General features: G+C 34.3%; 1 protein-coding gene across 1 annotated transcript in view; it reads left to right on the top strand.

Annotated features, from left to right (window-relative positions):
• MDGA2 (MAM domain containing glycosylphosphatidylinositol anchor 2) overlaps positions 1 to 26,118 on the top strand; it is an 844,384-nt gene that overhangs the window by 440,882 nt on the left and 377,384 nt on the right. Inside the window, exon 3 of the mRNA XM_059373141.1 lies at positions 1,598 to 1,765. Coding sequence (XP_059229124.1) covers positions 1,598 to 1,765 — 168 coding nt within the window. The remainder of the gene's footprint in view (positions 1 to 1,597; positions 1,766 to 26,118) is intronic.

The following is a 26,118-nucleotide window of genomic DNA, read 5'->3' as shown; positions in this document are numbered from 1 at the left end:
ACTGCAGCTTAATAACATTTTTAGTATCTGGAAGGGCTAGGCCATTTCCAGAATTGTTTTTATCTTGAACTTCCTTTTTATTATCTGAAATATATATTATTTTAAAATCAATTTTATATTATATGATTGTATATTATATTATGATAGTCAAAAAACTTGGTATCTTAATTGGAATTGTGTTTTATTTATCTCAGATTATATCTTAGAAATAACAATTATTGTAGAATTATCATCTGTCTAAAGAAGAACAAAAAATCAGTGCCTTTGTTACATGTTGTCTTTTTATGACCATATTAGTAACTAGCTTATAAATTGCTTGAAGTCAGGAGTCTTGCCATTTATTTTTGTGTGTATTCCATACACATAGAAGATGTTGAATAAATATTTATTTTTATGAATTACCCAGTTTTTATAAATAAGTAAAATTTTCATTTCATTCACAATTAAGAACAGACATGATTATATTCATACTGATGTTTTAACGATTGGAGAACTTTTAAAAGATACTTTTTATGTCATTTGATTATAGATTTTAACATTACATGAAAATAGCATAGATAATGGCAGTATTATAGGATTTCATCTTTGAAGACTCAGTCTTTAGATGCATTTCTCAGTGTTTCTTCTTATATGTTTGACCAAGGATTTCTATCAACCATTTATCAACCTAAAAATAACAAATAAAAATAAATATCTTATCCAGGAAAGACAAAGAGAGAAGTAAAACCAAATCCTCTTTACTTACCACTTTGTATCACTTTATAGTACCATTATGTGGCTTTCGTTCAGGTTTTATAAACTAAGATACATAAAATTGGAGTTGAATGCCAGTCTTTATTGCTAGCCAAAACTAAGTCTGTTGTACACAGCTGTGTTTAAGAGAATGTTATTGTTTATAATGAAATGTTTTAGATATTCAAAGTGTTTTGGCAGTTAAATAGAAATTCTCTCTTTGGAAAAGTTTACACATTTTTTGAAAATAATTATTGATATAAAGTGAATACTAATTATCTGAACAGACAAGTCATTTGTAGACTTATCAGACCAAAGCCGTTTAAAAAAAAACCCACTTGTAACAGCCAGGTATATATAATTATACATAATCTCAATAAGCTATTAGACTAATCTGCTCAAATTATCCAAATCAAGTAGGAAATTTAAAATAGAATAACATAACATGTCTGAAAAGTCATTAAGAATCTACTTGTACTAAATAAATAAAAAGTATCTTAGGAGGGTTTGAAAAATAGAAACATTTAAATTCTCAACAAAAAGAAAAACTAATCCATGTTTCCAACATATTACATATGTTTAATTCCAATTTCCTTTATGTTGTATTTATATTGCCCCTCACACTGATTCAGTTATTCATGAATTCCTTGCAATTGAATTAGAGTTACATACGCTACACAACAGTGACCTTGCAGTCAAATTTTTTTAATTCAATTGTGCATACAAATTTAAAATTTTTCCCAATAACTTGCCAGGAATGGCATATAGCATCTCCGAAAGCAGACTCTTCGAATGAGTAATGGCTATTTGATTTTTCTTTGAGAAAACCAACCTAAAGTAACAATCTCTGTTGATGCTTGCTCAGATCAGGTGGACCAAAACAGCAGGAAGTGCCTCTGACAGATTCCAAGACTCAAGTGTCTTCAATGAGACTTTGAGGATTACAAATATTCAGCGTCACCAAGGAGGCCGGTATTACTGTAAAGCAGAGAATGGCTTGGGGTCCCCAGCGATAAAGTCAATCAGAGTGGATGTATACTGTAAGTAACTTTCCCAGAAAACTATAATTAAGTCTACTATGGCTTTCTGTCCTACAGCTTGAGATCCATTTTTTCTATCTATTGAGAAAACCTATGATTTATTCCAAAGCATAGGATTCTGTTTAGTTGAGGATAAAAAGTATGTAAGATAGCAAAAGCTCATTTACTATATATTTACTGAATAAAGAGTCTCCATTAGGAATTTTCATAATATTTATGTGAAAGTAATACATTTTCATTATAGAATATTTAAGAACCAGAGTAACAAGAAGTCAATAAATATTACTGATGATCCCATCAATGGTCATTAGGTTTGAATGTATATACTTCCTACTTTTATATAGAAGTATATAAATGCATTTTTATAACTGCATAAGGAAAATAAACAATTCATACTGTAACTTGTTTTGTTAACTTTACCTCTGTATGAATTTAGCTGTTCTTGTTTTTGTAAAGGCACACCATGTACAAGGTACTATTTGAATTGGCTTGTGAATGACCAAAATCTCTAGGTAGACTCTGTTTTTGATCCACCTGTTTTTGAAGGCAATCAGTACCTTGGGCAATGCTGTGCCACCTGGGAAGTGTTTGTTGATTTATTTTGGTCCTTAGTCTCATTTTTCCACTTTTTGCTGTTAGCAAATATACTTAAAATTTTCTTGGTCTCCTTAACTTCTTCCCCACCAAAAAAAAATCAAGGGCCTACATTCAGTTTGTTCTTTTGCACAGGTTTAAATCCATCATTCCACTGCCTTTTGATGAGAACTTGCATTTTTTTAACTCTCTACTTTTAGAATAAATTTTTTTTTTTTTTTTGCTCTTCTCAAAGTAATTCAGACATAAGTAACAAGTGAGCAGTTCCTGTTTTAGTTCCTGTTTTTCTATTTTTCATTGTGTCCCTTTTCTTTGTTTTGCAGTGTGGGACAAGCATTGTATATTTAGGAAGGTGACTGGAATTACACATGATTTATTTACTGTAACATTTGTTGCAATTTGTTGCACCATCTCATTCAGTTATGCAGGTGACTGGGAAGTGAATGGCAGGGCTGCCTGTGTGATTTATCATGCACTTGGATGCTTGTTCCCTTCCTGGAAAGAATGAGAGAGAAGACCTCTCCCATTCATTCTAACACCTTCTAACCCCTTAGTCATCCCCTGGCGTAACTCAGGCACCTGTATCCTGCGTGCTAATCTCAGCACACACAGGTCAGTCACACCCATACACCATCTCACCACAGTATAGCCTCTGGCCCTTCTCCTGATCAAATATTTCCAGTTACGTATACTTAAACAACAACAACAACACTGTTTTTACTAGTTTTGTTCATATGTAATTATTTATTTTTTTAAAAAGATTTTATTTATTTATTTGACAGAGAGAGAGAGAGAGAGTATGTATAAGCAAGGGGGAAAGCGTAGAGAGAGAGGGGAAACAGACTCCCAGCTGAGCAGGGAGCCCGATGTGGGGCTTGATCCCAGAATCCTGGGATCATGACCTGAGCCAAAGGCAGGTGTTTAGCTGACTGAGCCACCCAGGTGCCCCCATATATAATTTTTTAAAGTTTTTATTTAAATTCCAGTTAGTTAACATGCAGTGCCATACTAATTTCAGATATATGACATAGCATTTCAACACTTCCATACAATACCAGGTGCTCATCACAAGTGCCCTCTTTTTTTTCTTTTTTCTTTCCTTTTTTTTTAATGTTATATTAGTCACCATACAGTACATCATTAGTTTTCGATGTAGTGTTCCATGGGTCCTTGTTTGTGTGTAACACCCACTGATCCACGCAATACATGCCCTCCTTAATCCCTATCGCCAATTTAACCCCCTCATCTGCCTCTTTTCTGGTAACCATCAGTTTGTCTCTATTGTTAAGAGTTTGTTTCTTGGTTTGCCTCTCTCTCTCTTTTTCTGTTTGCTCATTTTTTTCTTTCTTAAATTCCACATATGGTATTTGTCTTTCTCTGACTGACTTATTTCATTAGCATAATACTCTCTAGTTTCAGCCATGTTATTGCAAATGGCAAGATTTCATTAAAAGTTTCATATGAATAGTCACTCTGGGAAACAGTATGGCTGTTCATATCATAATTTTTAATTAAACTAAATTTAATTTAAATGAATTACACACTTGTATAATATAACTTTCTAGAATACATACTTGTACTTTTCTGTTATTACAGATTTGGTCATTAAATTTTAAAGAATTTTTTTTTTTTTTTTTTTTTAAAGAGAGAAAGAGCACAAACAGTGGGGAGGGCCGGAGGGAGAGGGAGAAGCAGGATTCCCACTGAACGGGGAATCCAATGTGGGACTCGATCCCAGGACTTTAGATCATGACCTGAGCCAAAGGCAGACAGTTAAGTGAGCCACCCAGGTACTCCTTGGTTATGAAGTTTTAAAACACACAACTTCAGTACCTTCAACACAATTCTAAAATCTAAAAAGTTCTAAAAATTGAATGAGTGTATTTGCTACTTGCTTTGTTGGACTTTATTGGTAATTTTTTTCAGCAAAACCTGATATGAACTAGTTTGGTGGCAACATCTGATTTAAAATTACTCAAATAGAAAAATAGAAAAGACTTTATGCTCTTTATTTACCCTACTTTGTTTGAATAATCATGTGTTTTGCTCAGGAAATAATGTATCTGATTACACAGTATTGCCACAGAGCCTGCTGGATATGTTATGTGATGCGTGGTATATATATTATATTATCTTTTGAAAATCTGAAATAGTCTAAAAAACATTCCCGAAAGGTTTTGAATAAGAGATTGTGACTTTCACTGCCACCCCAAGAGGTTTGATAATAATTTATATACATAATAATAATAATAATTAAACAATTATATTACTGGGTTAAAAATCAAATAGAAAGGGGGCAATGACATTTTTAAGGACTTAATACTTTTTTTCTTCTCCTCTTACTATGAAGCCATTTCAGTACTAGTCTGCATTATACCCACCTTTTTCTTCTTCTTTATTTTTTTTAAAGATTTTATTTATTTATTTGACAGAGATCACAGGTAGGCAGAGAACTATGTTCCTTACCTTGTATGACCTATGATTTTTTTTTTTAAATTTTAAAAGCATTCCAAGGGTTTTATGAGCTATAATTTCTTAGTAAAAGCATATTTTATAACTAGGCAAATTTCATGACCACATAGTGATTTACTTTTTTTTTCTAAAATCTGACCTAGTCATTTATACAATATTTCTGATCAAAAGATAATTGATTGCAACTTTTCATTTGCTGGGATATGGTTTCTGAGAGTCTGAAAATTAATAGTTGTATGTTTGACAGAAACATGTAGAATTAGTTCTACTTAATGCACTCTTCATGTCTTCTCCCTAGACCCATGCTGAAACACTAGTAAAGGAATAAAACAACAATAACAAACACAGGATAGAAAGAATGGGAGAGGAGATAAGGAAAAACAATTTTGAAGGAAAAGAATCAGATCAGGAAATGGCCACTGTTTAGCATACTCAAGAATGCTTGAATCAAAGGCATCAATTTAAAGGACAGAACTAGCGTACCTATGCTGTAATGCTGTAGAATCCTTAAAAAGCTCAGTAACTGGAGACGCCATTAAGTTCTTGAGTGAGATATAATTTAGTTTTAAAACAGGAGAAGTGACTGAAAGTCTATATTAGAGTTACATATCCAGATCTCTGTCCACATCTCAAACAGTTCTATGCCTAACCACCTCCTTTTCCCTGCCAGCTTCCTAGTCAATCCCCACAGAAAACCAGAATTTTTAAAATTTATTTTTATTAAAAAAATTTTTTTTTAATATGAGATGTTGCATTGGAGAGATTTTGAACTAAGAAACTTGGATTCATCAGAAACAGGAGGCAACATACTGTAGATGAATCAGTTATTAAGTCAAACTTTACATATTCAACATGGTCTCTTCTCACATTTGATTCTGAAAATGCCTTCCTGGCAGAATATTAGAGAATTCCTGTCCAGGAAAACCTATAAACTGGAGGAAAGGCTACGGATCTTGACAAGTATGGAACTTGGCGACAATAATTCAACTAATACACTTACAATAGAGCCTCCTATTGATCAACAGAACTATCAATATGCTCTTTCATAATAACTATTTAACGTGAATATATCCTATACCCCCACATTTGAGACAGTCTTCAAACAAAAGAAATATACCCAGAAAAAGAAATAAGAAAAAGAAATCAGGAAACAAAGATAATTCAGGGGGCCAAAATACAAAATAAAACACAATTCATTGATTGTTTTAATTAGTATTCAGAAAAAAAAAGAAAATATTGCATGTATGTAACAAAAACAGGAAAACTAAAAACAAGGAATTTTCAGAAAACAAAAAAGAACTCTTGGAATAATAAAAATGATAAGATAAAAATCAACAGAAAGTATGAAAGATAACTTTGAAATCTTACAGAGAGTAAAGCAAAATTTATAAAAGGGATAGACCAAGAAAGAGAAGATAAGAAAATGAAATAATTAGCCCAGCTGATCTAACATTTGAATAAAAATTCCAAACAGATAAAATAGAGGTGGAGGAATTGTTTTTTAAATAATTAAGAAAATTTCCTATCATAGTTGGACATGAGTTTTCAATAACTTTGTGTCTAGTATAATGCAATAAACAAGATCCACACCAAAACACATCAATATGCAATTCAGAACACTAGGAAAAAGTGATCTGAAAAATTTCCAAAAAGTTTTTCATTTTTTCCCAATATGGTCACATGTAATGAATTAGGAATTAAAACGCACAGGTCTTCTCAATAGGAATCAGGAAGAAAACAACTGAGTAAAGCTTTCGAAATTTGGAGGGAAAATTATTTCCAACCTAGAATTTTTCACACAGCCAGTCACTGTGTTTTCCTTTTTTTCCAAATATCAAAGAAGATCCTTTTTAGAAGAAGACATTTCTAGACCTATAAAATTTCCAGTTTTTTCCTGCTTTGTTTCCTTTTTCAGGACTCTACTTTTATATATGTTGCACCAAAACTAGAAATCAAATCAAAAAAGAGAAAGAGATGTAATAATAATAACAATAAAATAGGAGATTGTGTATAGGAGAATATAGAAGGGAATCCCAGGATAATATTGAAGCAAGACACCATGACAATAGCTGTGCATTGAGTCTCGAGGACAACCGAGACAGACTGAAGCTGGAAGAGACTCTGTGAAGGGTGTTTTTATGAAGCAGATGCATCTGATCAGCTGCCTGGTTTTAGAGAGGAACTTCATGCTTTTCACAGAATGCTTAATAACGGGGTGATGATAGAAGCATTCACAATTGAGGACTTGAAGTACAGATGTTACTGACAGAAGGCAAAGAAGAAGTTGTATGAAATGAAATGTAATTGAAATATATTACAAGGTTCAACTGTTCAGAATACTTACATAGCCATCGATAACAAGAGCTCTTGACTTAACCAAAAGTATGATATAAGAAAGATGGGAGAGAGAGGATTGGTATAGAAGGGTTAGTATAGTTGTAAAGGCTACTCTTGAACAGGAAAAAATCAATAAGACAATATGAAAATGAAAAGAAAAACAGCATATAAGTAGCAGTTAGAAATATGAAGGCAAAACCAAGACTGATTAAGAAATGAATTAGAAAAGGTTGCCTCTGGGTACTGGAAATACTTGAGGTTGTGTTTTGTATAATTATTTGGCTTTTTAAACTATGTGCATGTATAATTTGTTATTTTTTTAATTCATAAAATATAGATTTGAAGATTTTGCCTTGGAGGACCTTGTTATGAAGCCCTTATAATATGTCAAAACTGACTTCACTCCAAATTGTATCAGAAGATTATTGTCTTCTAAAACTTAAGACTAGATTTATATTCACATTTTTCTTGAATTCTTCATAAGAATTGATATTCCTTGATATCTGACATGAAATAAAGTTGGCTGAAAAGATATCTTACAAGTAAAAGATAGGCAATAACAAGGGGCATTCTAAGTAATTTTACCCCAGAACACGACAGGATTAAACTGAGGTTACTCTCCCCTACCATTTATTTGCACATTGTTTAGGATGAAATTTAATAAGTTTTGACTCTTCATTCATTCAGAAAATATCTAAGTGGCTATTCAAAATATAATCCCCTTAAATTTTATGAGGCTACAAAAGAATTATCACATAATTTGTAGTTTCATTGAGTTTAAACTGTTTAAAGAGACAACACGAAATAAATAATTCATTTAAATGGAATACAAATGTAAAGCAATTGGATAAATAATATAAATTATACCACACAACATGAATGATGTGTCAAATGCCACAGAAAGTATAGTGCTGGGTATGAGAGGGTCCTGTGGACTCTTACCATAAAAGCAGTAGGGTTTACATTGTAGTTTGAAGGATGAGATTTCAGAGAATATTCCTCATGACATTTCTACATGTCTTTTGGCAGTTTTTGTTCTGAACTCTCTTTTCAAGGGTGTTTGTATAGCAAACGGTCTCTAATATTAGAGATAGTTTCTGTCTCCAGGGCAGAGAGCAATTTGTTTCCTGACCAGGATAATAAAGGTAATGTCTATCTCAGAAGCCAAGACTGGGCAGGTTTGCTAGCAGAACTTTTAAGATTGGAAGTTTCCTAGGCTCAGGATTCCTTAGCTGTGTCACAAACTATATGTGCAGCATTCATCTGGGCTGCCCCCGGATCGTCCCCCTCGAAATTGAGGGAGGAGGAGAACCTATGAAAACATAAGGCTTATATATCCATTGGAGATCTGAGTAATAACGTCCTTTGTCTCTGACCCAGAAGTCTCAGGTCTTCCGCAAGCATCCATGAAATGGTGACAGGCTAACATGTTAGCCAGGAAAATAGGGAAAATACCAAATTCTTAAAAGAGTTTGACACAGTTTACGTAAGTAGAGGGGAAGGCCAGAGGTAATCCACAGTGAGTGAGCATTTTGATTAAAGGCATAGAAGAGGATTAAATGAACTGTATTTGGACCTGGGCCGGAGGATGGGGGGGGGTCCGGGGGGAGGGGGAGGATACTGACTAAAATGGGGGGATTAGAGGAGGAATGAGAGCTTAATTTGAAAGATGGGCTGCCAGATTGTGTTGAAATCCTACTGCCAGCGTTTTCAGACCAAATGAATGATTCTCTGCCATGTATGCTAAGATCTAAAAAAATTAAAACTTCAGAATTACTAATGAGAGTCAGCAATCTCCTAATACTTACACTGCTTCATTTGTCCTAAGAAGCAGCAACTATTCATTGAGAGCCCCAAGATTCACTTTTGGAGGAGTATAATAATTTATATTCATAGAAATTTATATGTGTATAAATAGATATGCAATATATATGATATATAATACATATACACAATTTATATAAATGATTACACTCCTTTAAAAATTATATGAATTATTTGATATATATTTATGTGAATATAAATATACAAATTATATATCTACATAAAATATAAATATTATACATATAAACATATAGATATGATATAGATATAAATATATACATAAATGTATATATATAAGTAAATATAAAGCAGGCTCATGGAAGTTTGAAGTTTTCATACTGAAATATATTTGTTACCTTGAGATTCTTGAGGGCATTTAAACAGTTTTCTGAGAATGTGTTCTCCTAATTCTTTCACTTATTCTTAGCCATGACTATATTGCTCACAGGGTAATGGAGGTCATACAACTTTAAAGGTTAGGGTTTGATTAAAGATGATTTTTAATTCAAAAAGAAATTAGATTCAGAGGCATTAGCTTAATAAGTTTTCATGTGTGCAGACACTGTTCACACATGAGACAAATCTTTTTCAATATCCATTAAACATTTTGTAAGCCTTCTTATTTCTGAAACATATTCCCTACTTTAATTTCACTTAGTCGATTGCTGCATTTCATTACATTCAGACCAAGCAGTGATTTTTTTTTTCATCCGTCTGTTAGATTTACTTATTACATTTTTACCTGATAAATTAGTGGGAAATTAGGATGACATGTCACTGATTTATTCCCCAAATACAATTTACCTGTGTTAGAAAGAAAAATCATAAACTATACAGTTAAAAATTATTGACAGTGAATTGTTTCGGTTTATTTTTATTAGACCCATCAGCATGATTTCTGGATAACAAAGTTTAGGAAAAGGGCTAGAATGACAAATATGAATTCTGGTACGAAGGTAAGCCCTGCAAGAAAACTAATGCCTGAAGTCAGTCTCATCAAGCATTGCTTTCTTATTTTCCACCCCTCCTCCCAAAACCTCAGTCTCAGATTTGGAAAGTCTTAATAGTGTTTGATATGGTAATTACAATGCTTATTAAAAATGGGTTACTGTCGTGATAATTACCTATTAATAATTTCAAGACAGAATTTTGCAACATTGTGTATGCTGCAGATGAAGAATACTTACTTATCAGAGTTATATGCTCATGGAGCACATGACCAATCACATTTCAAACAGTGTTAGAGTTACTAATAAAAGAACTTATAAAATATATCCTTCATTAAAAATAAGAGGTAAGCATGTAGAGAATCCTACCAAGACAAGGGCCATGTCAACATCATGCTGAGAGGGTCTGATTTATTGTTAATTTATTGCTAATATGTTAGTTTTATTGTTAACTTATTGTTAATATGTTAATGTATTTATTTTAACAAGAATTTAGCTCTTTTTAAAGTGCTTCAATTTTTTTCTGCAACACTTGTTTGTAGATTTTTTTTCAAAATAGCATTGGCTCTTATAACTTTTAGTATGCAAACATAGGTCTACTCTGTCTTTCTTGTGACCATTTTGAATATTCAAACTGAGGCCTTTTAATGCCCTAAGGTGGTTGTTGTTTTTTTTTTTTAACAGATTCATTATTTCCACTTAATTTATTATCCTTTGCATGTGGTATTTCCAAACATTTTATCTTCTAGTGTACTCTTTTAACATGCAAAATTTTGTCAGTATTTTTCCAAAAACTTTAGTAATGTTGATTCATAGTTTTACTATAGATATGAGCTGATCCATGTAGTGTAAATTGGAGGTATTATCCTTATAATCAAGAAATGTGAATTCTTACTAATAAAATTGTTAGTTTTGGTTTCTTAAAAAATTTAAAACAGTAATATTTTACTCTCTTGACTCTATCTTGTGGTTAAATTTTTTAAAACATACTTGAAAATTGACATTCTGTTAACATTATTTGTACAACTGATCATATTGTAATGCTAAAGGTAGAATCATATATTTATTAATGTTTAATTTCAGTTTTTTTCATCTGCGCATACATATTTTAAGATTTTAAAATATATTTATTATAGAATTCATTTCCTAGTTTTTCATTTCTTTTTTCCCTTGGTATTTTTCTATTTCACTTAAAAATATTATTGTTTCTTATTTTTCACTTAATTCATTGCTAAACATATTCTCTGGGAGCAACACCAAGATCAAACCACTTTAATATACTACAAACACATCCCTAAATTTCAGGCTATTAATCATGACCTGTAGTAGACTCTTTCTTCCAATGTTTATTTCCTTAATACACAGATGAACTCTGTTTCTCAGTCTTGGTTCATCTAGTTGTGGTCATGAGACTAATTTTGGTCAGTGGTGTAAGAGAAGAAGTGATATATGTCACATTCAGGCTGAGTGCCTGAAACATCTCATGTAGTTCTTCACACATTGTCTTGATTTATGAATCTTTGCATATACAGGCTCCAGTAATGTGTCTAAGGATCCTGTGGTTTTTGGAGCCACATGATGGAAGAATGTTGAATCTCAGGGTCACCATTTAGAGGACGGCTACCCAGGAGACCAATTAGTGTAGGAACAATTGAATTGGAATTTTTATGAAAGGAAATTGTTTTGTTTTGGGTTAAGCCACTGAGGTTTTAGGGATATTTGTTATACTTGTCCTAATTGCGGTCTTCTTTTTTACTATTTCTATCCATTCTCCATTTCTACAATGTATTCATGAAGTTATAGAGCGTGTCAGAAAATGTGTCAGTCCATATTTTTTTTTCAGCACATCTGAATGACTTAGAAGTAAGTACACTTCAACTTGTGAAAGTTGTGAAAGAGAAGAAATCCATTTTTTTAATATATTCATGAAATGGATACAGTAGGAAAATCACTGATTTCTTAGATCTTAATTTTACTATCCCTACCCCCAGTCTAGGAGATACTCCTGGTCTGAGACCTCTCCCCGCCGGAACTCTATGTTAATGCATTTTGAGGCTGGTCCATTTTCTCGTTTCTCAGTTCTCCCCTTCTTTTGTGAAGTGTGCGGTAGGACTGTTTCTCAGTGGAAGAATATAACACTAGGATGTTAATTTGTTTCTGTGATGAATTCTCAGTATTTATAGTACCTCACTCAAATTCGGTCCTTAAAAAAAATTATCCAATTTTTATTTGTCTACAGTTGCTACAACTGGAGTATAAAGAAGTAGTTATTGTTTACTTAAGAAAGCCAATTTAGTGCACCTGAGCGGCTCAGTCGGTTGAGTCTGGCTCTTGGTTTCCACTCAGGTCATGATCTCAGAGTCATGAGATTGAGCCCCACAAGGGTCTCTGCACTTAGCAAGAAGTCTGCTAGATATTCTCTCTCTCCCTTTCTCTCTATGCCCCACCCCCACTGCTCACATGGTTGCATGCTCTATCTCTATCCCTAAAAATTGTGGGTATTTTTTAGAGATAGAGATAGAGCATGCAACCATGTGAGCAGTGGGGATGGGCCATAGAGAGAAAGGGAGAGAGAGAAAATATGTATACACACACACACACACACACACACACACACTTAATATATATATTAATATATATATTAATATATATGTAGTATATATATACTTATATATACTTTATATATATTACATATTAATATATACTCTATATATTATATATACTTCTAAATATTGATATATAATTGATATATATTATATATATTGATATATATTATATATATACATATATACTTAATATATACTTATTATATATATATACTACATAATACACACACACATACACACACGTATATTATTCGTGATAGTTGGTATATAAATACCCCAGCTCTATTGCTCCTTGGATGGGATGACTCAGAGAGGCCGTTTCACCATCCCAGAATTCCTCAGGAAAATTAAATTCTAATTCCTTGTGGTTGTTACTAGCTTAATAATGCACTCCTTATGTTTATTTCCCTCACTTTTCCAATAACCTACTGGTGTTTCTGGGAACACTGTCAAATGCACTGCTTGCACTTGAGTGTTTGTCTCAGAGTTTGCCTTGGGGGAGATTCAGAAAGCACATCAATAAAGAAAGGGTGTTTAACTTGTTATAATGATACATTATTTTAGAATGTGCAGGTGGATTTTAGCTTTTAGATTTTAGGTGGATTTTAGCAACACAGCTCTCTGACTTATTTGTATTTTTAGAACATTTATCAGAAGTTACTTTGCACTGAGTAAGTATTAAAATATTGATTACCACATATTTTGGCTGACTTACTAATTTTTAATATGATTTTCTATATAATCACAAAGCATCTTTTAAACAATAATTTCAACATAAATTTCAAGGTAAATTTTATTTCATCTCTGGAGAAGAGCAAATCTTGAATTCATTTTTTATTCTCTTCTCACAGTGAGTTTCTGAAGCATGTCCTTGGGTCTGTAGAAGACTTAGCTTTTCTTAGCTCCCCATAAACATTACCTATTTCATATCTGGTCACTGATGTGTTCAGTGAACATAATGGAAGAGTTGCTTTTAAATCAATGTAGTCCTGTCTTTATCGAGCTGCTTATTATCTATTTGCCACTGATTGAACATATCCTTTCAAGAGATACTTGTGGAGGACCTACTGGAATCCTTCCCTCATTCCACAGGCACACAATCAGAATAGCTACCAGCAGTTTTCTTTCAGTTGCTCTGCACCTGTTCCTACTGCCTTTAGGTTGTTGTGCTTATTCAGTCTGATTCTGAAAATTGCAAATGTTCTGTTAGCCGTCTGGATTGGAGGTCCCAGAAGGCCATTTCCAATTAGAGTCTGTCAGTTTGCAATGTTAATTGGAGGACTCACTATTGCAAAAGATTCTGCTATAAACTATGCTGAGAAATAAAACAAAATTACAAGGCCTTTGCCCCAAAGAAGTTTATAATTAGTTGGAGATTTTTAAAAGTAGACGTAAGAAATAGAAATCAAAATAGAAATAAGAATAGATATAGAAATAAGAAGTAAACTGGTGAGTAAAATTAGTATGAGTATTAAAAATACTAAAACAAAAGTGAATCAAAATATGACATTAATTAGAAAATACTCCCACTAAATATATTAAAGCAGTCAAGAAAATAGATATAACTACTATATCAACATACATTTAATTTCTAGGTTGTTAATTTTATAAAAACTAAAAATTCTTGAGCAAACTTCTTAACTGAAAAGTAACATTTTTTCACAAAAGTTGATGACTGTTTAGGCAAGGAAAGTTTGCATCCAATTTCAATAAACGTTATCCCTCATATCTACAGATTACTTACAAGGTCACCTGGGTGACTCAGTTGGTTAAGCGTCTGCCTTCAGCTCAGGTCATGATCCCAAAGTCCTGGGATCCTGTCTCACTTTGGGCTCCTTGCTCAAATGGGGAGCCTGCCTCCCCCTCCTTCTGCTCCTCCCCACTGCTTGTGGATGCTCATGCTCTCTCTCTCTCTCTCAAATAAGTAAATAAAATCTTAAAAGAGATAAAAATTACTTAAAATTTTTATCTGTCATAGTAAAGTAGTAAATCCATTGATTAAAATAAGTAAAAGGCCCTTGAAGAAGCAGATTTATTGGCTCTGTGAGATTCTTTAGTCAAAGTTTAATGACAGTCAGATGCCTCTGCTGAGTCAGCCAGAGAATTGGAGTTGGCATTTACTGTTGTGATTTCTAGTCAGTTCATGAAGTGTCTGAGTCTAGTGTTTTCTTTAAGAGCAAAGTCTCCTATTGTCAACTCTGTATTACATACATACTTCATTAAAAAAAAAACAAAACAGTTGGGAGAATGGTATAATTTGTACAAATACAGTGAGTTAATAAAATGATTTGGATCTTAAAAATAGGTAAGAGGATGTTTAATTAGATTGATTTCACATGTTTTTAAATCCAGCCAATTCTGAGTCTCACTGAAAGGATAAAGTAAAAGTTTGAATAGCAAATTAGTGCTCACATATATTTAGCACTTGAGGCCATCAAGTGACTAATACTTCCTCTGAATGTATTCAGGATGCATCATACTTTCTAAGTGAAATTTATAACAGGCCCAAGAAAACTTAGTAAACTTTGCTTCTGCCGTTCTGTCTGTACCATGAGTTAGATGAAATAATTTGAAATATCAGTTCTTGACTAGCTTTATAAGGACAGTGTGGAAAGATTCTCAGAGAGTAAAGAAAGCCATTAGACGTATACAAGATGAGAAGCTCTTCAAAATTATAATGATTTCTACATCCATGTTTCAGGAACAGTTTTTTATTTTTCCCCTTGACAACTGAAGGAAATGGTTCTTGTCAGTCTGGCAGAGGATATCAGAGAAGACATCTGGCCTTGTCTTGGTACTTTATATTTTCAAAATCTTAGCTCTGTTCTTTTAATAGAGAAAAAAATTTAATTAACATTTTTTTAGCTTCTGAACTGTACTTGCATGACCAGATGCGAAATACTGAAGTATCTTAAAGTAGCCGACTTTCAAGACTTTAAAGTTCTTGGGTTGAAAGTGAAGTGAAAACATCTAAACTCCAATTGAGAACAGTGCACTTGTTGTTGTTGTTTATTTGTTTTAAAAATTTTTTGTTCGTGGCCACTTGAGTCTGTCTTCAGGCTTGGAATATAAAAATCCATGCGTCATGAGATACCTATGGCCTGCATTAAGGACATCCAGATGGGTTTGTTCCTTTTCAAACATTTTCAGGAGTCCATCCCTAAGTGTCATACTCAAAATGTGGAGTGAACATGTAAAGAGAGGCTTCTAGAAATCCTTTCTAGTTTTCAGACTCAGCTAAATTAGAATAACAGATGCCATTTTGTAAGCCCACCTTACCAGTCCCTCCTCACCTCCTACCTGGCCCCTACCAAGCGCCTCCCAGCTGACCTCTTTATCAGGAATAGTACTCTCCTGGAATTTATTCTGCGTTGTCATTTCCAGGTCAATCTCTGAGATACAGTCTCTTCCTAATTCTTGTCAATAAATTTCACATTCATTGTGTACTTTTTTTTTTACCAATTAAAATCCAATTTTCTGTGCTTTTTTTTTTTTTTCTATTTTGTGGAAATTTAATCCCTCACCTCTCAAAGCAAAGTTTTCCTCATCCCATCTCCCCTCTTCCTCCTGCCCCCTCGCCCGCCCCCTGCCAGTACTCTAGCTGGCCTGACCCTCTCTGGCTTACTTCCACCTCCATACTGTCCTGTTGTATCTTCCACATCCCCAGCTCCTCTGTTGTGTCCAGTTACCCTGTCTTGCTCCTCCTTCAAGATTCTTTGCTGACCGCTTTAGCTCTTGCTTCATCTCCTCTCCTGGGAATTGTAACATTTTTTTTTTTTAATTTTATGCCTCAAGAATGTAGTGTGATTATTCACCTGTTTATTTCACATGTCCACAACATATGTTGTGAAGACTTGAGGCCATTTTAAGACTCAGAGTTTTTCAGATTTTAGAAGGTTTATTGTGAACATAAAATATTTTTTGTAACATTACCAGTGAGACATGGAACACTTCATGATGAAAAACATTACTATTCTGTAGTTCTCTCTATATCCTGAGTCATGTCAATCATGAGCTAGGATACATGAACTTTATAAATAGCCTCAAATCATTCGAAGGCAGCGTCTGTCATCAAAAGAGCTCAGGTCATGTCAGCTTTTGCTTTCAAATGGCTTACAGAAAACTTTCTTTATTGAAAGCTTTATGGACTTCAAAATAATGTATAAGAAATTGTGGAATTGTATATAAGGCACTGTGTACCTATGCTAATAGTTATTGTGTATGTTGACAGGTATTATATAATGATTCATACCTATAAATTTTGTTTTTCTAAAAGTCTTGCAAACTCCAGGAAAGCAGGGATCACCTTATGTCATAATTTAATATGGTCCTGTTCAAATGACCAGCTCTGTGCCAAACTTATGGTAGGGTATAGGAAACAGGTGTTTGTAGAGGGATAGATTAATTACTTAAGGACACCTGGAGGTAGACTCAAACCACTTGATCTTCATTCTTTCAGAATGTGTATCTGAATTCATCCTTCTTATACTGTGGCCTCTCTTTTACGACCTCTGCATTATTAGAATAGCCTATAAATTTCCTCAAAGCAAAGATTCAGGCAAAGAAATGATGGCATGTGTCCATATTTCTACTGGGTAAAAGAGAAATGAGTAGTTTCTTAACAGCAACTCCCTGAGAGGGCAAAATGCTATCGTTGGAAAACTCTGAGTTAGAAACTTACTATTTCTTTCCTTTTATTTTTCCCCCTCTCTATCTCTGTGTGCATGGAGCAATGTTTTCAATGAGAAGCTGACATCTGGAAAACAATCCTTTTGAATAGTGCCCTCTGTGGGAGTGAAATTCTACTTCCTATGATGTTGTATATAGTCAACCATTCAGTATTCATTCAACAAACAATTCTCAAATGACTTCTGTGTGGCAGATTCTGTGTGACTCAGTGTTGAGAACAGAGTGCTAAAACAAAACCAACACAGTTCATATCATCAGAGAGAGTGTGATCCAGAGCAAAGCAGCAGAGTTAAGATATTTGCTGTGGTAGCTGAAATACTGAGCTAAGATTGAGGCATCATGGTTCTATTTCTTCTTATGTTATCCCTAAGACTTGCTAAATTATGACTTCAATAAAGAGACAGTGTTTCTGGATTTTCTTTTTTCTTTCTAAATGAATAGATTGAACTAAAGCATCCTTAATTACCATAAAAATATTTAGATTCTTTGATTCTGAATTTCTTTTTTATTGAAAGGATGCTTTAAATGAAACAAAATCACATCCAGAGTGAAGATTTTGAGTGTGTGCTGGGGCCTGGAAGAGAAAAGGAAAAAAAACCCTCTAATATACAGATACTTACTTTTCTAAGAACTGGTTTGAAAAATTATATGATCTGTCAGTAAACATTTTCTGAACACCTCATTGGCTTGGGGATATTTAAAATATATAAAGCATATTATCCACCCATTAACAACCTTTTCATGATAACCTCTTTTGGAAGTAAGAATAGATGCAAAAATCATAACTACAAAGGTGTATTATAGATATTTAGGGAAAAAGTCTGGAAAGATTGGCATGATTGGAGGAATGGCTTGAAGCAATAAAGAGTAGACTCAGACCAGTCAAGATGAGAGAGGGAGAATATTTCCGATTGGAAGAGTGGGACTGGCTAGGTGTGGGTATGGAATTATGTATGATATTCTTAGGGGAGCAGGATTCTAGTTCATTAGCAAGAGAGACTGATTTTGGTAAGGGTTACAGGGCAAGTGTTCTCTGAATATTTAGGCAGTGTCCTGGAATGCCAAGGTAAATAGTGTATATATCATGGTCAGGGCAATGAGGAATGTGGTAGAATTGCTAAACAAATATATATACACTTTATAATGTGAAAAAAAAAGGCTGATAGAAATATGAACAATGAAGAAGGAAAGCATTAAGGCAGAAGTTTTTTTTTTTTCCTTGTGACTTAGATCACTCTTATTTTAAATAGCTTATTTAAGTCTTCGCAGTATTGGTGGCATAGTAGGGATTAGAAAGGGAATCTTTTAACTGAGTGCCCATGGTATCACAATGAAATTGTCTTGGAATCAAATAATGCTGGTAGTAAAGAAACTGGGAAGTTTTCCTCGTCAGTGTGCTATTTTTCATAAACTCAGCAAAACCCTGTGGGCCTGAGCTGTTTGAACAATTATCAATAAGCTTGTCCTTCTCCTTTTGGAACAATACTAAATATGGGGAAGGTGTTGCAAATAATAGAAAGTATAAAGAAGAACAAGAAAGTATATCTGAAAGAAGACAAATTTCATCTTCAGTGCAATTTGGAAGAGAAAGCAAAACCTACATGAAATGAAGTAACATTATTACATGGTGTGGCATGAGTACATGAGAAGATACAGTTTAATTGTTTTCTTTTTCTGATACAGTTTCCTTTCCCTCTTTTAACTGAAGGCCATGTAGACACACACCACACATCCTCTGTATAACTTTTTTTTTTTTTAAGATTTTATTTATTCATTTGACAGACTGAGATCACAAGTAGGCAGAAAGGCAGGCAGAGAGAGAGAGAAGAGGAAGCAGGCTCCCCACTGAGCAGAGAGCCCAATGTGGGCCTCTATCCCAGGACCCTGGGATCATGACCTGAGCTGAAGGCAGAGGCTTTAACCCACTGAGCCACCCAGGTGCCCCTGTATAACTTCTAAATGAAGGTCAATTTTAATCAGTCTTTGCTGCTGAATTTTCTCACTCCTTATTCATAACCGTTTAGCTTTGTCTTCTCTACCCTTTCTTTTTGCAAGGTAAGCCTGAGGAGTTGTGCTAAAACAGGAGTGAATCACTGTAATTGGCAATTCTGACTACAAGTGATAGAAAAAATGAGGTGGAATGAACACACTTAATATGCATAAAATGTTTTTAATTAGTAAGGTTTTCAATAAAGATTGCATAGTCCTTTGAAAATGTTTGCTATGTATGTACTCATTTCTAATTTTCTCTCTTTTTATTAAATATCCCCATACTTTTCTTTTCTATGTGTTAGACTGTGTGCCAACTCTAATTTTTCTTGTTGGCACCTCTCAGGACTCACCCTCCCTGTAACCTTGCTTAAAAGCCCCAAATATATTTATCTGCTCCTTTGCAACCAGAGTGTATCCTTGAGAAGTGTTATAGAAACTTCTTTCTCACAGCCCTAAAGCAACAGTGTGGTTCTTATCTGTGGTTATATATCGTCATCTATTTTTTTTTTAAGATTTTATTTATTGATTTGACAGACAGAGATCGCAAGTAGGTGGAGAGAGAGAAGAGGAAGCAGGCTCCCTGATGAGCAGAGAGCCCGATGCGGGGCTCGATCCCAGGACCCTGAGATCATGACCCGAGCCGAAGGCAGAGGCTTTAACCCACTGAGCCACCCAGGTGCCCCTATATCATCATCTATTGTGGACACTCAAAAAAATTACAGGTCCTTGGTCCAAGACATTACTCCTAATTCAAAACGAGGCATATGCCTCAACTTCATGCCACTTTCATACTCCCTCAATGTCCAAAGCTCTCTCTCAGGATTTCTGAAAATTGCTTTGGTTTATAAAGCCCTCTACCTCCTGGGCTTTTCTCCTTTTCTGTCTCTGTTGCTGTGCAATCCCATTTCACCTAATTAAGAAGCATGGTCTATCAATTTCATGGGAAACTGCAATCACCAACAGTCCATGAGCACCGTAGACCTTATTGAAACTTGTCCAGATGTGGGAGAGGCTGATTTGCATCCAGCAATACAAACAGCCAGCCTTACCTGGACCCAGTGGAATTACTGATCTTAGTTTCTTGTGCCCCTTTGGGGGCAACCAGACGTTCTGTATATTCCTGGTGCCTTTTCTACATTCCTTTCTTGCCTTCTTCCTTTCAGGAACAGTACAACAGTGTCTCCCCATATGCCACCAAGTCCTCTATCATGAAAAATAACATCACCATCTTCTGAAGCCTAATAGGATCTCCTTCTGCCTCTTCTAGTTTCACTTCCCTTGAACACTCACAAATGGAGGTTTTCAAAGAGTGATCTTCTTGGGGAACAATTCTCAGATATTAGATTAATAAACTGTCTCTACCTTATTATAGTTACATAATAAGTATGTGGATATCTGTAACTGCATAGTGCCTAGTCAGTATCCATGATTGAGTCTGTTCACTTACACCTTTTTTTAAATGAGTATGGGTATGCATTAAGACTCTAGAGGCAAAGTTTCAGTTTCAAATCACACATGACAACTGAAAACTCTTTTCAGATATTTAACAAACCAGAACGAGAAAGAAAATTGTTTTCCAGTATTTCAAAGATTTCTCTTAACTTTTTTTTTTTTTTAAGGTTTTATCTATTTGAGAGAGAGCACACACCAGAATGAGTGAAGGGGAGGAGCAGAGGGAGAGGGACTAGCAGACTCCCTGCTGAGCAAGGAGCCTGATGCAGAACTCATCTCAGGGTCCTGAGATCCTGACCTGAGCTGAAGGCAGACACTTAACTGACTCAGCCACTCAGGCACCCTCTATCGTGTATTGGAAATCAGTTATGTGCCACTAATCGGGACTGTAAGATCAGCAAAGTATCATCCTTATGAGTACACACATGCAATCTGGGATGTCGTTCTATAATTTCTGTAACCATATAATCTGTACAGTTTTACTCTCTGAACCTCATGCAACTAATTTTGCTCCTTAAAAAAAAAAAAAAATGGAGGTGATAATAATACCAGAATTATACAGTGGTTGTATGGATAAAATTAGCTGAAGCATGTAAAGTTTCTGGGTAAGTAGCTGATGCAAGTCAGAGTTCAGGAAGGTCATCTCCTGACTGCTACTGACGGGCAGTATGCTAGGGGTATGGGGGAATATGGAGTAGTTTCAAGAAGGATGGTCATCATTGTCAGAATTGTAAATTTTAGGGGTGCCTGGGTGGCTCATTGGATTAAGCCTCTGCCTTCAGCTCAGGTCATGATCTCAGGGTCCTGGGATCGAGCCCTACATCAGGCTCTCTACTCAGTGGGGAGCCTGCTTCCCTTTTCTCTCTCCGCCTGTCTCTTTGCTGACTTGTGATCTCTCTCTCTCAAAAGAATAAATAAAATCTTTTAAAAAAATTGTAAATTTTATATGGATGGAAGTCTGAAAGGAGATAATTAAAAAAAAATCAGGAAGTTAGCGTTATGGCCTTCAAGGGTAGGAATTAAGTGAAATAGAGTCAATGAATTAATCTAATCACAAGGGTCCATCTCCACCTGTACTGGCTTTATGGTCTTGGGAAAATTGCTTAGCTCCTTTCTAAAGGACTAATAATGGTGGCATCTAACAGATATCTAATCCAGATAGATGCTGTCATTACCTAATGATCATAACTATGTTTCCTAACCTTAATCAAGTGTCTACTTTTAACTTGGTAAAGTGTTAAGCCATGGTAGGGATTCTGTTATATAAGTTTTACAGCTGCAAAGTTTAGAATGGTGATTGATGGGTCAAGAATTCAGTAAAGGATGTCTAGAAGAGAAATGTGGGAAGAAGAGGTAGTGGGATGTATCCTATTGATTTTATTTATGTGTAGGTTAAAAAGACTACATCGGGCATACAAAAATAATTGTATCACTATTAATGCTATCCCTACTTAACTAACTGATAAAGTATAACATTTCATAGAACTTTGTAGGTACCATTCTCTAGGTCAATACTTCATGTGTTACATTCATTACATGGTGCACACGTTCCATCTCACAGACACTGAAACTGAGTATGAGGAAAGACAAATGATGCAAGAAAGCAGTATTATTTGTGGGAATTGAGATTCTGAGGGAGTCAATTCAAAAATCTCAGATAATTTGAGTTAAAACCAACTTTCTTGCTTTGTAATCCCAAGGCAGGCAAGAAGGAGAAAGAAAAATATCCAGATATAGTAGGCTGGCAGTGGCTGGGAAGCTGAAGGAGTGCCTATCTGTTTGATCTGTTAAAATATAAGGTAACATTTGCTGAGAATGTGGGCAGAGGCTTGGTTAGAGGTCTGAAGAAAATTCTGCATTTTTGGAGCAGTTGTGGGGAACAGGAAAGCTCATTTATTTGGAGGAGAGGCTTGTAAAGCAGCACGAAAGGTTCATTTAGTTTAACCTGCAGGTGCATGGGCAACAGGGGAAAGAAAAGAATAGGAAACATCTGCATTTACAATAACAGAGATAAATGCCTTTGTGGGATTTGACGATCTAGGTAAGAATCTGGTGAGAGGGTACCTGAGCTGAAGTGAAAGTTACCCTGCTTTTAGGAGAGGGTAACTGGGGAATATTGAATATCGAGCTAGTGAAGGTGGATTCAGTATTGATGTGGGTATTGAACACACTGCGTTGGATGGCGGGAGTCATGATGGCAGATGAGGTTGTTTACTAGGTGCAAGAAAAGGTCTTCGAGAAGTTGATGGAATGGACAGGTGATGATGTAACAAGCAGAGAAGAGAGGAGAAACTGCATATATGAGTATTTAAAAACTAGTTTAGTTGGGGTGCCTGGGTGGCTCAATGGGTTAAGCCTCTGCCTTCGGCTCAGGTCATGATCTCAGGTTCCTGGGATGGAGCCCAGCAGCGGGCTCTCTGCTCAGTGGGGAGCCTGCTTCCCCCTCTCCCTCTGTCTGCCTCTCTACCTACTTGTGATCTATCTGTCAAATAAATAAATAAAATCTTAGAAAAAAAACAGTTTGGTACATGAATTATGGTATTCAATTATTACTTTAGAACTCAAATCTGTTTTATATTCTATATTTTATATTTTATAAGTATATGTATCATGGTATGTATTACAGATATAACTATATTCTATATTTTATATAAGTATAGGTATCATGTTACATATTATAGACATATATTAAACATCTGTTCTCTCTTATTTCTCCACTTTTCACATTTCACTCTTTTTTGTTTGTATTTAATTTCCTAATTTTTTCTCTCCTTTATCCTTCACTTTATTTGGTCTACATATTAGAGCTAATTTTAATATTATAAATATTATTTGCATTTTTATACTACTAAGATCATGATATGGTTTTATATTTTAAATTTATCAAAGAATGTTTTTATTATTGATAATCCAGATTTTGCTATGACTAATTTGTTATACATTTTGTTCTTCTGAATCTTCTGAATTACAAATTCATCTCTCTATTTTTAGCAAATGGATCTGAAACATTATCAGCAAGTTGAGAAGGCAGTGAAGGAAGAAACTGTTCTTACATAGCCCTACTTAAATCATTTAACAGATACGTGCATGCCTGTTATGTGTTTGGCGTAATATATGATTGTTCATCTTTAATCTGTATGATATCAATAGAGCACCCTACTGGGAATCAGGAAGCTAGGCCTCATCCAGCTATGTCATTGTCTCTGTGACCTTAGATTAGCAGTCACTGTGAAATGAAGAATTGAGAGAAATATTCTAATATTCTCAGGTCTGATCTAGTACTAGCATGCTATTGCAGCCAGTGAAAATGCATAGTTTTGAGGCAACAAATGATTGAAATTTTTTTTAAAAAGTAGAAAGTGAATATTTTCCACAGCACTTATTATATTTCTGCCAGAGATGCTTACTGTAACTTTGCCATAATGCTTCGTCAGATTGAAAGAACAGCACTATGTCAAATCCACCTTTTTCTACCATCACATGGCAGAGATCGGAGAGTGAGAGCAAGTTCTGCTGTCTTTCCTGATAAGGGCACCAATTCCTTTTATGAGGCCTCTACCTAATTACCTTCCAAAGACCCTCAGCTCCTAATACCCTCAGGTTGGGGATTTGTATTTCAGAATTAAATTAAGAATTGGGGGATGGAGGGGCGCCTGGATGGCTCAGTGGGTTAAAGCTTCTGTCTTCAGCTCAGGTCATGATCCCAGGGTGCTGGGATAGAGCCCCATCAGGCTCTTTGCTCAGCGGGGAGCCTGCTTCCCCTTCCCTCTCTGCCTGCCTCTCTGCCTACTTGTGATCTCTGTCTGTCGAATAAATAAAAAAATAAAAAAATAAAAAAAGAATTGGGGGATGGAGCATAAACATTCAGTCAATAGCAGTCGTGAGTCCTTTTAAATATGTATTGTAGAAATCCTCAAGTTGTGGATTATGATACACAAATCCAAAGTTGAAAGGATACTTTTAAGTAACAAACATAATTTTTAATTGTTTTAGATGCGAAAGTCTTATAAATGCTACTGTATTTAGTGTCTCTAGTTTTTAATGTTATGCCACATTATTTGTGCCTATAATGTATCTCGTATGTTAGACTATCTAAAGTTATGCAGAGCAAAGTAGTAGCAAAAAATATAAACTTGGGCAACAGATAATGTGTTTTGAAATTCTGGCTCCAACATTTAGAAGCTATTTAATCTTAAATATTTAAAACCTCTGAACACCAGTTCTCTTACATAGTAAATTAAAATAATGATTTCTATATCTCAAGTTTGTTATGAGCATTAAATAACAAAATGCAAACCAAATCTTGACCTGATGTGTTAAGCTATAGTAGGTGATAATTTAATGCTATGCTGTAGTACTAAGGCACAGTTATCTCTCTCTGAGCTGAGCAGATTAAAAAAAAAAAACTACTATTATTGCTGTTTCTGCTTATACTGCTATTATACTATTACTACTACAACTATTTACTATGTTTGTTGTAATATACTTAATGAATAGTGAATGATTCATATGACATGCTTAGTGTTTTATATAAATTTCTAAACTCAGGAGAAAATTAATTTAGTAATCTTTCCCTGAAGAGGATTAATGAAAAGCAGAAAACATATTTTCTTTTTATGAATACATTACTCTTAGAAATTAAATAGCTCATAAAATTGTTATATAAAGATCTTATTTTAAAATCTTCCTTATAAGCATAATATTTAACTTGCATCACAAATATCATTATATAACTATAAATATAAAACTCTATATAAAGTAGTAGTTAAAAAGTCTGAATATCTGAAATGTCCCCAAGTAGGATGTATAAGAAGAAAACTGTCATTAAATTAATATTAGTCTTGATATAGAATGCTCAATAATTCATAATTTGCTGATTTTTCTGTTTGTATAGGTTTTAAGTTTATCGTAAATGGAGTTTTTATTATTTTCCATTGCTAGGCATAATTTTAAGATGACTGTCTATAGCTAATTTCTGTAGGTCTCCTGCATCTAAGATGTCATCCACAGACTAAAGAGAATATACAATTTACTTAAAAGTTCCTTAACTGTCTTCTTGACTCCCAGTTGTCTGTTACAGACTAAAGCAAGCTTTAAATCTTTGTTGCAATAGCATTTTAAAATCCTATCTGAGATATAGAACAAAAGTCAGTGAACTGTTAGAACTTCTCATTCTTAAATATTATTGATTTTTTAAGTCAGCAGTGTATTTCCTTATCTGAATATTAAATGAAACCTTAATATGATGGTAGTTAATCTGTATAAATATAATTTCCTGTTAATCATTTGCACACGGCACAATAAAACCATTTATCAAACATACCCCACAGTGAGATCTAGTATAGATTCTGCCTTAATGTCTTTATGTTTCAGTAATAGATATTTCCAAAGACTGGTATTTTAAATTAATTAAAAAAATTTAAATATGTTCCT

The sequence above is a fragment of the Mustela nigripes genome, chromosome 13 (genome assembly GCF_022355385.1).
Source record: "Mustela nigripes isolate SB6536 chromosome 13, MUSNIG.SB6536, whole genome shotgun sequence".
Classification (NCBI taxonomy): Eukaryota; Metazoa; Chordata; class Mammalia; order Carnivora; family Mustelidae; genus Mustela; species Mustela nigripes.
This window is presented reverse-complemented; position numbering and strand designations above follow the sequence as displayed.